This window comes from Acinonyx jubatus, chromosome D1, assembly GCF_027475565.1.
Source record: "Acinonyx jubatus isolate Ajub_Pintada_27869175 chromosome D1, VMU_Ajub_asm_v1.0, whole genome shotgun sequence".
NCBI classification, from domain to species: domain Eukaryota; kingdom Metazoa; phylum Chordata; class Mammalia; order Carnivora; family Felidae; genus Acinonyx; species Acinonyx jubatus.
This window is the reverse complement of record NC_069390.1, coordinates 41,782,385-41,795,219: the sequence shown is the minus strand read 5'-3', so window position 1 is coordinate 41,795,219 and position 12,835 is coordinate 41,782,385. Positions and strand designations below refer to the sequence as shown.

At 50.8% G+C, this 12,835-nt stretch overlaps 1 protein-coding gene across 11 annotated transcripts in view; it reads right to left on the bottom strand.

Moving 5' to 3' along the window:
• Positions 1–1,486: 1,486 nt before the first annotated feature.
• PLEKHA7 (pleckstrin homology domain containing A7) overlaps positions 1,487–12,835 on the bottom strand; it is a 219,610-nt gene continuing 208,261 nt past the window's right edge. For 7 of the 11 annotated variants that reach the window (XM_053203408.1, XM_053203409.1, XM_053203411.1 and 4 more), the window contains 6 exons: positions 12,113–12,313; positions 9,179–9,337; positions 6,814–6,947; positions 5,899–6,041; positions 4,208–4,318; positions 1,487–2,261 (listed from right to left, as the gene is read on the bottom strand). In XM_053203408.1, coding sequence (XP_053059383.1) covers positions 4,218–4,318; positions 5,899–6,041; positions 6,814–6,947; positions 9,179–9,337; positions 12,113–12,313 — 738 coding nt within the window. In that variant the 3' untranslated portion in view covers positions 1,487–2,261; positions 4,208–4,217. The remainder of the gene's footprint in view (positions 2,262–4,207; positions 4,319–5,898; positions 6,042–6,813; positions 6,948–9,178; positions 9,338–12,112; positions 12,314–12,835) is intronic. The other 4 variants (XM_053203410.1, XM_027073043.2, XM_053203412.1 and 1 more) reach the window with 3 other exon arrangements.

Sequence of the window (12,835 nt, the reverse complement as noted above, 5' to 3'; positions counted from 1 at the left end):
AGTTATTGAGGAATCTCCACTCTCCCCACCACCTCCCCCTCCCCTGCCCAACCTCTTTCATCTGTTATGGGGATATCTCCAAGTAATGCTTAAAACCAGAGTATTTTTTATTTTAAAATTCAAAAAGAGATCAGTAGCTAAAAAGCAGCAGTGTCCTCTGTTCAGAAGGCTTTGGAATCTATTTTCCCCAGTTTAAATAGTTGGAAAGTCACTCTAAACCTTGGGTGCTCTTCTTTGGCAATAGAGAAAAACTGCCATAACAACAAACTTGGAAACACACACATCCCTAAACTGAACTGGCCCCTTGGCTTCTGTTTTAAGCCTACATCACAAGTCAGAACGAATTAAATACAAATCCAGTTTGCAATGGTCCGTCACTAACCCGCCTCACTGGAAGGAGCTGGAGGCGTGTGGTTTGGAAAGCGGCCCATGGCGTCACTCCTGCTATCTTGGATTGCCAAACCAACCCCACATGGGAGTCCACAGCCCTGCAGCCCCTCGACCAGGGTTGGGTGGAAGGCCACTGTGAGCAGCTGCTGAAGCCCAGCCAAGGGCCCCAAACACAGGCCTTCTTCCCCCAGGGGCCTCCAAAGTCAATCAAGTGTCAAGGAACTGTCAGCAGGAGAAACTTTTCATAGGTCACACAAGCAGGATTGAGAGCGGACACTGGGGATTTTCCAAAGAAATGGAAAAAAACTAACACAGGCCACCCATGAGAATATATAGCCAGCAAGAAGCAGGAAGCATATCGGGTTAATATTTTAATCTGTTCATCGCCATTTTTTTTTTTGCAAACCATTACACCTTTATTTAAATTAACTTTTTTCTTGCAAAATATTAATTTCATTTTTCCAACAAAATCTTATAAAGGCAAAAATAAAATCTTATTTTGGCAAATGTCATGAAGTTGATACTGGCAGCATATGGAGTTAGTTAAAAATAGACGGCAATTTCTAAATATAGTTAAGATTTTTTTTTTTCCGACCACAGTCAAAGACAAATTTTCATTTAAAGTGTGGCCCCACCCAATGGAGTTTTTTTTTTTCTTTAAACATCATTTTCTGTATGCAGAATATCATGAGCTCATGATTTAAATAAAGGGCCACAAACACTGTGCCTGGCTTGGCACAGCTTCACTAGAGGCTGGAAGTCAAGTCAAAGTCCTGCTGCTGGCCTTCAGGGATGGTGGGGGCACACTGCCTGCCCTCTGGCCACCAGACCCACGTCCTGGGGAAGCTGATCTAGGTTCTCCAGGGCAGGCAACAAAGCCCTATCACAGCCCAGCGTGGAGTCAGGGAGTTTTAGGTAGACACCACCCAGTGTGAAGTTTATTGCTTATGATACAATAAAAGGTGCTTCCTCTCACCTTTTCTGTATTTCAAGGGGTGTGTGTGTGTGTGTGTGTGTGTGTATGTATATATATGTGTGTATATATATATATATATATATATATATATATGTATATATATATATACATATATGTATGTGTGTGTATATATATGAACTTTTTTTTTAATTAAAGCAAACTGTTCTGTTTTTCCCAAGAAGAGCCCTTTGCTGAGAGAACCCATGGACAGGTCTGGAACCAAACCTCTTGAATACACTATTGCCCCTAAACCAAACCCAAGGGCCAAGGTATGGACTTGGGCTCCACATGCCACCCTGGTGGAATCTCCCCCTCCAGAGCTGGTCACCAAGCCAGGTCAGGGACAGCTGACCTCTGCAGCTAAGGGCTCCTCTTCCCCCAGATAACATGCCAACAAGCCTAACACTGGGCTCCCCTGGAAGCACATCTCAAATGCAACCTTCACCTGAGTTCACTGGATACTGGACTGGCCTCTGCCCGCCCTTCTCCCCTACCCATACCTACCACCCAAATGGTACCTGAATCTGTATGTGCAGCTCCAAAATCCTGCATCCTCACCTTTCCAGCCACTCAGCCCTTGAGGTGAACAGTAGAAAATATATTCTGATTCTAAAATACAGCATCAGTATTTTACAGTGTGTATCAAAAGTGCCTTTGTCATATGTAAAAAGGAGTCTGAACTAAAGTCGGTGGGGGGCCGGGGGGGTGGTGGTTAGGACCCAGCCCTATAGTGAAGTTGTGGCTGCTCCTTCCTCCAGCCAGAACCCCTGCTGAGCTGGAAGGGGTTTCCTTGGGGGAAGGAAGATCAATCTTCTCGGAGGAAACTGGTTCCACTGGGCCCCTGGCTTCAGACTTCTCCTTTGCACGTTGGGTCACGGGTCAGTCACTGCCTGGGCTGGCAAAAAGCACAGGAGACAGTGAGAGCCTGGCAGGATCCCAGCCCACATCTGAGGAGCAGGCAGTGGGCATGTCTGCACACACACATGACAGGGAATGGCAGGCTAACAAGACAGAGCAGCAAGAGCAGGGGGCTGGGGCAATACGGCCGCCGCTGGGGGACCCTCAGCTTCTAGGATTCATGGGCACTTGGCCTCACCCTCTCTCTACCCTTACCACTTCTAGAAGGATTGCCGGATGCATAGTGACCCCTGATCTGACAGGGCAAAAGGCCCGAGTAAAGAAAACCTTGGGGTCCAGTTCTGGCCCTGCCCTTCATTCACTGAGGGACTCTGTAATGCTCTCAGCCTCCATAGGTCTTGTTTTTTTAACCTAAAAACAGAGTGGTTATACCCACCTCCTAATAAGGATTTACCCTAACACGAAGGTAAACACAAATGTGGATGCACTCCAAAAAAAGTGTTAAAGACCTATCTCACAACGACAGGGGTGTCAAAAGCCAGGAGGAACAGAGCCTCTCCCCTGCCTCTCTGTGGCCTGGGGTGGTGTCACCAAACTCAGATCTCCAGGAGAAATCTACACACCCTACTGTGGCCCCAACAGGTCCCTGTGGCCTTTACAAAGGACATGGCTGAAGTATTTTCCTGTGGTTCTTCAGTCACGGGGTCTCCGATGCACACTTCCCAGGAATCTGGCCCAAGTAGACCAATCTCTTCCTTCCACCCTCAGGCTGGCGGGGCACCCAGGCTGGGGGACACCTGCTGAAAATCACAACCCCAACCCAATGCACACACTCCCCATCCCTCCCTTCTCCAGACACCTAGAGTGCCTTGAGGTGGCCCAGATGAGTCCATGGTGATGAAAAACAAAGGCTCTGAACTTGCACTTCAAACTCTGGCTCTGACACTTACAGCTTCAACTCCTTGGGCAAGTCCCTCAAGGTCTCTGAGCTTCATTTCCTCATCTATAAAATGGGGTGAGTATCTTTACAGGGTGGTTGTGAGGATCGAAGGAGATGCTTAGCACAATGCCTGGCACATAGCAGGTACTCAACAGGTACTAACTGTAAGTACATACAAAGGAAAGAGAGGGAAAACCCTACAAAATGCCAGTGATATAGAACATCAGGAAGGGGACTGCAGAGACTTCTGGTTGGACCCTCCCCTGTCCAGGTCAGGCAACTGGCCTCAGGCCACAAACTCACCATAAGACTGAACCAGACACTGGGGCCTCTGGGCTCCCAGTCCGGTGCCCCTTCCCAAAATCTCTCCCTGCCTCTTGTCACTAAATGCTCTCATGGGCAGGACCCACAAAGAGTGGTGCCAGAACATTCTGAATAGCTGAGGGCCAACTTCACATTACCCTGGGTGGCCTCCCCATGAAGCTTCCCTTCTTCTCCCTTTCCTGAAGTGATGAAAAGGGCAGTCGTAGTCCTTGCCCTTTGTGAGGCAAAGGCAAAGGGACACCAGAGTGAGAACCCATCTCCTCACTGGGTCCCAGTTTTCTCATCTGTAAACCTGGATTTTTTTCTAGTCTTCCAGTTCTTCTAATTCTCTGGCCAAAGCCCTGAAAGGCCGAGCGAGACTAACACTTCCTTTCCAACACCGCCAATCTCAAGCTGCAGCCTGGCCTACACTGAGCCCTTGGGGCACTGGGCTCCCTGCGGAAAAGAGAGCTGCGTGGAAGGGGTACAGTTCTGGCTTCTATTTCAGGGAGGCAGGGGGCTTGGACCACATACTCTTAACTGAGGTGAATCCACTGAGAATGGGGTTCTTAAAAACTATCCACCCCCACCCACCTGCCAGTCCATGTCAGTCTCCCCAGCGGCCGCCTTGCCAGCAGAAGGAAGTGTCAGCAGACGGCACTGTAATCAGCTCAGCAGCAGAGAGAGCAGGGAGAGCATGCTCGATGCTAGGGGAGTGGCAGGCCAGGCAGGGCTCTTACTTGGAAGGTGTTAGACAAAGGTGTAGTGGAGTCCGTTGCTTAAGGGGGGGTAAGGTGGCAACGTCCTGGAGGACAGAGGGGCTTTAGGCGGGAGGAGGGCCAGCTGCTGCGCTAGACGGGCACACAGGAATTAAGCGGGGCGTTAGGCTCCTTGTCTGCTCCTGCAGCAACAGACGCCCCACACATGGCGGGGCTAGAGTAGTGTGGGCCACACCACCCACCACTAACGGCCTGGGTGGTGTGCCCTGGGGCCTGTGGGGGCCTGGCTGGGACTGGCCTGCAGTTCCCAGATATGCTTCTCAGCTGGAGAGAGGGAGCAAGAGTATGGAAAGGCTGTGGCCAAGGTGGCCACTTGGTGCGGAGGTGAGGGAAGCCCTGCTAACTGCCTGCAGGGTGTGTGGGCATGCTTGCCTGCCTGCAGTGAGGAAGCAGAGATCCAGGTGGGTAGGGCAAGCACAGGCCAGACAGGAGGGCACCTTATGGTGGTTTGGGGGAGACTTTCCATGCTAGACCCTTCAACATGGAGAGGAGTCAAAATTACTAAGATGGGCCACAGGGAGCCCCCAGGATCATTTGGAGGAGGGGTCTAGGTGAGTCATCTACTGTCTCCCCAGCCACAGATGCCTCGCTAACCACCTCTCAGCCCATTGAGCAGGTCTTCAAGGGAGAGAAGACAGCAGGGAATTCAGGGACTCTGCAGGATCAGAGCATGGGGGTGGGGGAGATGGAGAATAGGCCTCCCCTTGTCCAAGGTCACTTCCATGGCTTCTTCAGGTGCTGTTTAATCTCTGGTCCCCAGACCAGACTCCCAGGGCCAGTCACCTCAGGGCCCAGCAGCCCCAACCCTTGATCACTTCTAGACCCGCTGGCCAGGGTTGGAGGGCTGGTGTGTGTGTGTGTGTGGGGGGGGGGGTGTATTGTGACACCACTTCATGCTCTATGATCACTCCCTCCCCAGAAGGCCTGGAGCACACTTAGCCAAGACACACAGTGCCCTCTGCATCTGGGGACAAATCTTACTAAGTGAACCGGGAGGGCATACATGGGGAGGGGAGATGTGGGTGAAGGGAGAAGCCATGAGCCTCTTTCCTGGCTGAGAGAGAAAGCCTTTTACACACACAGACACGCACATGTGTGCATGTGCACACACACGCCTTCCCATCCCACCGTGTTTTTTCCCCACTGGCCAGCAAAGTCCACTTCCCAAGTCCTGGTCACTGGCATAGGCCACCGTGATAAAGTGGACAGTGGCTTTGATTTGGGAACAAAGCAGGGGCTCCCTTTGCCTCACCCCAGCAAGAAATTCAAGCACCACTGCTTTCCTGCCCCTTTGTGAGGCCAGAAACCTTAGCCTTGGGCCCCCTGGCTCAGGGGCCTGAAAAACCTGTTTTTAACCCACATTTGCAGAGAAAGCTGAATAGCAGCACCACTCCCAGATTTAAGAATGAGCTAAAGACATCCTCTCCTGGGCCTCTTTCCTCTGACCCTCCTGAGCTCTGGTTCTCTCTACCACCTGTGCTGCCCCATCTCACCTCCCAAGCCCTGAGGGACAGGAGAACATTCCAACTGGCTCTCAACTACCAAGCCTGACACCTGGTTTTCTGCAGACTCCCTGACAAGCCATGCTGGACTCTGAGCCCAGGAAGCAGTGAGGGGGAGCCGGACTTGGAGGCTGGCATCCATGGCCTCACCTGCCACCTGCTTGCTGCGCTGGGAGGCCTCGGAGGCCAGAGCGTAGGAGATGTTGATGATGCGCTCCTGCTCCTGCAGCTGTGAGTCCAGGTCGGCCACGCTGTTCCGGTCCTGGCCTGATGTCGGCTGCAGGTTGCACATGCTGCAGGAGGGCCAGAAAGCAAGCTATGGGCCCCCACCATCCCTGGCATCTGCCACAGGAGAGGAGGGTCTCCCTGGCCTGGAGACTCTCACCCTTTGAGGGGGCATCAGATAAACACAGAGTACTTTCTCTCCAGACAAAGTTATATGTGCTTCTCCCAAACACCCCGTCACAGCTTTGTCCCTCCTTTGGGGGGATCATGGACCTTAAGAAGAGTTACAGCACTGGGTTCCTATTAAATCCTGAAGTGAAAAGGCTAAGCTAGCTCTGAAAGAGAGGCTATCAGATACCAGGTTTACGTTTCTGAAGCTCCAGGGGCTGAGGGGACAGGAAAGCCTTCTGTCCTGGCCTCCAGGAAAGTAGGCAATGCATCTGGCACCTCAGAACAAGGTTGGCTCTGGTCTGGGGATCTGTGTGAGGAACTGAGAGGGCCACCCTTGGGGCTGATCTTCAACTGTGTCCACCTCACTGTCACACTTGGCTCCAATTCCTACCTTTGCCAACATCACAAGACATAGATCTGGGGGCAAAGTGCCAGGATGGCCCTCTATTGAGGATTTCAGGACTTCGCAGACAACCTAGCAAGCTTCCTCACAGATCCACCGGTGCCGTGCTGAGAGCCAGCCTGCCCTTCGCAATAAACAGGGCTTACCTGAGTCAGAGGCCTGGCAAAACACGCACCCTAGTTAGCCTGGCCCAGGGCCCCTGCAGTTGAGACACCCCTGGGGTCGGCCTAGCAGGCTGTCAGGACTCGGGCATCGTAAGAGCTGACCTGGAGCGAGCAAGGATGTTGCGGATCTTCTCGGCTTTGCGATACCGCGCCTGCAGCTCCTCAAGGCTGGGCGGCTCCTCAGGGTCCAGCTCCACGTAACGCTCGGGGATGGAGACCTTCTCTGGTTTGGACAGCTGAGGAAAGGACCGGGCAGTGGTGGTGGGGGTCTCAGATATCGGGTTTGGGACTTGCTCCTCTCGCCCTGTCCCCTAGCTCAAGGAGGAACACAGAGCCCAGAGTTAAGCAACTTGCTGAGATCAACAACAGTCCACTGTGGAGTCGGGATCTGAACCTGGATCTGACTCCAAAGCCTGTGTTCTTTCTACCACACCAGACAACCTCCTACAGGCCAAGGGAAGGGAAGGGGAAGACAAAACAGCTAGACTGGAAGCACTCCAGATTTAAAAATGATCATTCTCAATGCCGCCTTCAATATGAGCTGATCCCTGCCTACCTCCACAGCTACACTGATCCACTGTGCGGCCTCTTCCCCTGCTCTTTCCTCTGCGTGGGATGCTCTTCCATTTGCTCCATGCTTTCTGACCTTTTGGACCTCACCTCCAGAAGTCTCCCTTGTTCCTTACCCTCCCCCTTACCCCGGCCCCTGATACCCCCTCCTGTTTTCTGTTTCTCTCTCTGCTGTCTAGCGCAAGGACCTGGCACCCTGCAGCCCTTCAGCAAATACTCCTTGGATGGGTGGATGGATTGATGGATGAAAGAAAGTGATAATGCTTTCTGCACCTACAAAAGCTCCTCTGATCTAGACAGGAGGCAGCCGTGCGGTGTCTACTGCTTGTGAGAGGAAAATGTCCCCCAACTCCCTCCCACCGGTCTCTTACATGAACCCAGCAGCAACCTCAGCCTGGTGAAACCTTGCTTAGACTAAGAATGCTAAAGGCAACTTATGCATCCCAGGGAATTTCTTCCTCCTCGAACTACAAAGGGACACTAAAATGGGGTTGGTTGAAGCTTCTAAAAAGCTAAATCCAATCCCAGGGTAAATCTGGACTTGAATTAAAACCCATGCAGACCTTTCATTCTGGTGAAAGACGGTAAGAAATAAGCTCTTCTCTGTTATTTCCAATGAGGACAGATCCAGAGGAAGGAAGTAGATTACATTGTAGCAGGAGGGATTTAGGTTAGAGATAAGAAAGGACTTTTTCCCCTGGCTGGCAGGCCAATTAGGACACCATGAAGCATACTTCCGTTGCCAAAGCAACATGCAGAAGCTTCTTGTGTGAATCTGAGAAAGCACAAACCTTTGGCTGTTTCAGAGGTGCCAAAGGGAAAAGGTCTGAGGGCAGGGGACTGGCTTCATTAATCCCTGGAGCTCCAGCTGACCCCGGAACTCAGCAACTCCACAGGTGTCAATTTGTCCATACCCTGCTAAATCTGTCTTTCATGTGGGGAGAACATTTCCTCTTGTGCAGTTTCAGTGCAGGCCAAGTCCTCATACAAATATTTGTGGGGTATCTGTGGGCCACTGTGCACTTCATTCAACAGAATTGCCATTCAGGAAATATTTACAGAGCACCTACTATGTGCCAGGCCCTGTGCTAGGTACTAAGTGCACAGAGGTGAACCAAACAGCCATAGACACCATTCTACAGAGCTTACAAATGGCACAATATAGGCCACAGAAGTCCGCCCCATGTCTTGAAGACCCTGAGTCTGTCACCCTCTGATTCCTTGCTCTTTCCTTGGGTAAGAGATAGTCCTGACTTATAGAAGACCCAGGGGTTTCTTGCTTTCCTAGGCCTGGCCAGTCATGATGCATTTGTGCCACCAGAGGGCAATAGAAGAACTCAGACCAAAGCTATGCAGGTCTCCTAAGCTCTGCCATGGCTGGAAATTTCACTTGTGATTTTCAGACCTGCTCGCCTCCCACCCCCCACCCACACACCAAGTCTAATTGCTCAAGTTGGCCAAACTGGCCAGTCGCAAGGCCAACTCCTAGTTTTCCAGGAAACATTTCCCAACAATAACAACTACCTCATCACATGCCTACTATGTGCCAGGCCCTGTGCTCATAGCTTTCTGACCGTTGCTAATCCTCCAGGTAACATGCTGAGTCACTTTACTCCTCACCACAACCCATTTCATCGTTGAGGAAGCTGAGGCCCAGAGAAGTTAAATGACTTGCTGTAAAGTATAGAGAGAGACAGATTTTGAATCTGCATCATCAAAATACCTGGCTCTTTTTATTGCCTCGAGCTGCTATTCATACATTCTCCTGACCACTCTGAAGCTGAACCCCTGTCCCCATTCAGGACAACACCCCCCAGTGCCACTGGAAGGGTTGGTCAGGCTGCGAGCCCAAAGGCCGGTTCTCCTGGGGGAACATAAAGGAAGACCCTGCCCTCACCTCTCTGCTGATGTCCAAGTCATAGTCTTGAGGTTCCAGGTCCAACTCAGTGACTGGCATGGCCTGTACTTTCAACCAGCCATTCTCCTCCTTGTCCTTTCTTTCCCCTTGCATGGCCCGTTCCAGCAACTGCAGGTCAAAGTCCTGCTCACGCTTCCACTGGCAACAGAACAAGAAGGTTAAATGTAGTCACTTCCTGACTGCTAAAAGAGCCATGCTTGTGCCCTTTTGGATGGGGCTTGCAGGCATTGGGGTCCTTGGGAAGAGGGCCTGTGACCCATTACGGAAAAGCTGTGTGACCATGGACACCTTGCTGGGTGCTATAACCCTGTGTAATGGAGAATGAGGCCTCTACCCCTTTTATATGGCCTGATTCCAGACTGCTGATTTCTCTCTGATCTGGACTCCCAGAAAATTCACACATGTACCTCCAGGGCCCAGGTCTAAGACCCATGGCTTTAGACCCATAATGGTCTCCAGGGATACAGGAGGCTTCCAGGTCCAAGAAGGTGACCCCAAAACAGAACTTGGGATACAGCTCCAGAGAAGGGACTGCCCCTTCTGCTGCCACATAGCTTGTGGAAGGCTTTCTGGTTCAGCAGCCAGAAATGATGGAAAAACAAGCCCTGTGAGGCCCTGGTAAGCAAGTAGAATAGCCAAGACCCTCTCTAACAGGTACTCCCAAGAGGATACACTTAGGGGTGGAGGATATCGCACCCTCAGCAGGGCCAGGAAGGTCCAAGCAGGAATAGCTAAACTGCTATTTACCCAGGCATCTATTTGGGGCAGATATTTTAAGTTAAAAAAAAAAAAAATAAAGAAACTATGTAAAACTGAAATGCTAAACCAAATGCAACATATCCAAGGCTATTCCTCAGTATCAACTATATAACAAATCATCTCTTCAGAGGGAAAACTAAACTGGCCATTTTAAGATTCAAGCACAACTACGCAACTCTGCAGGGGCCTTTCAAATCATCCCTGCGGCCTACACACTGCCTTTGACCCTGAGCAGGTTGTTGAGAGGAGGAAACAGGTTCAAAGGCTCTTTTTTTCTTGAGCAGACACCAAGCACATGCTTCTCCATCCCAGGTCACCTCCTCCCCCCACCCTATACATCTCACAGAGCCCCAAATGGTCATGATTACCTTTGATGCCTCCTCAAGTCCTCCCCAAAGCCCCAAACCCATTGCTATACCAGCACATTTCACCCATTCATGCACAAGCTCTCAATATGGACTCCAAGCCAGTGTAATTGCTCTTAGGTGATGATTTCCAATTACAGTATGAAAGGATTAGGCATTTGAAGTTTCAAGGATGAAAAATTAATTTAATGATTCACAAAGAAAATTCACATTTTCTTACACGCTCACAAGTGCCCCAAATAGAGACAAGTCCTCATTTAAACCCAGCCTGATTGTTTCCACAAAAAGTTCACTGAAGTTCACAGAAAAAGTTCACTAGATTCTATGATGTATCCTGGGGAAGAACCACGCCAATCCATTATCGTTAAGCAACACGTTTATTGGCGTTGATGCAGAGACTTACACAAGTCTTTTTTAAGAGAAAAATTACAAGATATTCAATTTACGATTTTTAGATAATCTTTCTACATTTGAGACATCAGGTGGTAAAAGGTCAGTGTTACCCCCAAATGACATTTGCTTATAAAGTTTAAAAGTTACCGGCTTTGCAGCTTTTGAAGCTAGGAGTGTCCTGGGTCTTACCCCTTTGGTGTCTGTGCTAACAGCTGCAGAGAGGTCCTCTGAATACAGAACATAATATATCTCGCCATCCATTCAAGCTATTAAATACTAGAAACACAGAAAGTTTTCCATAAGAAATTGTGCGATAGGACTGGAGGAATTAAAACTGAACCACTTTAGGATTGGTAGAATTTATTTAATCGTGTGATCTCTGAAGTCTGTGTCTGCTGTCCAGGTGTAAGGCATGGACTTGGATAAATTCATAATGCCCAGACCTCTGCCCATGATCATGGCCCTCAGGCAGCGGGGTTGGCTCAGCCTTACGGGGCAGCTTTTGGGTTAAGTGAATTATGAGTCAGTAGGCAGCAGAAAGGTGAGTGACACATGGGAGTGCTAGCTAGGCTATGGAGACAAGAGCTGCTATTACAAGCCTGGTAACAAAGAGCACAGGCCAGTTAGAGAATGTTCAATGCAAATTAGAAGCTTCTGTAAACACAATCAGGCAGGATTAGAGAGGCAATGAGCGGTAACACTAAAAGCAAAAGAGCTTGTGCAATGAATTAGGGAAAGAACAGTCTGGCTAGAGGTCTAGGGAAACACGTGATTTCAAACAACAGGGAAAAGTCAAATGGAATGTTTCCCAAAAGGACTGAAGGGGACTGAGGGCAGGGTGCAGTTCCTGGAAGCACCACCAGGAGGCAGCACAGAGTCCCCAGCTCTCTAGGGACACCATGAGGCCTGCCAGCACCACAAGCTGTGGGAGACCACGTGCTCTCAGGGTTGTGGAGCACCACCCTGTGCTCAGTTGCTCCACAGGGCATCACTTAGAGGTTTGGGAGGCAAGTTGGCTTGGGCTCCCCCTCATCAAATCGTATCATCATCTTCCTCTTCCATTCCTGAACTCTGTACACCCAAGTCCTTGATTGAGCTGAGACTCCAAATGCTACCATGGCCTCTCTCAGGCTCGGCTTGGAGAACAAACTTGGGACATTTTCTCTGGTTCCCAGGCTCCTGCCGTGACATCCTCACTCCTTCTCTGATTCTGGATCACCCTCTGACCAGGTGACACATGTGGCCTGGGTTGTGGACAAACAGCCTTGTGGGGTGTTTTCTGAACCATCCCGGTCGAAGGCCTACTCTCTCCAAGGTGTGACGTTCTTATGTTCAGGGAACTCAGGGATGCTTTGCTCCTGTCCCAGCCCCTCCTGCCTGGACCCTCCTAACATACTGAGCCGAGATCTCCGGGGAGAGGTTGGCTGAGGTAGCGGGACGAGGGCAGGCCCGTCCTCTCTCCTTGGCTCAACGTCCTCTTGCGCTCCCGGACCAGGGCCTTCTGGTGCCGCTTCATGCGCTCCAGCTGCTCCTCCGCACTCATCTTGCCCCGCTGATGGTCCCCTGAGTACAGACGCTCCAAGGCACTCTTGGGTCTCTGGGGAGCAGGAGGGTGAGAGACAGGGCAGCTAGGCTGGGACACAGAGGACAGCCACCCTGTGGCTTCTCACTCCCATTCTCTCTCTCTCTCTCTCTCTCTCTCTCACACACACACACACACACACACACACACACACACACACACTAGTTGGGCTCCTCTTAGCCATAGAGAACCCCTTTCTCTAAGCATACTCATGGACACAATATCCCTGACTCTCACAGGCTGTCTGGGGAGCACCACATTCTGCACATGCAGACACTGAGGCCCAGGTTCGTCCAGCTGGGCACACATACAGCACGTGATGGGACCAGAACTCAGGGTGCAGACTTCCTGGGTACCCTCCTGGGAGCCTGAGAGGATGCAGAGAAATGTGGAGGGTCCATAGGAAATGGAGAGAGCTGTATGATGATGCTCTTCTAGGTGGGCAGTGGAAAAGGTATCACTGAGCACATGATGACAGGGACCCTGAACTCAGCTGAGGTCATCTCAGAGGCCATCCCCGGCACTCACAGGATTGCC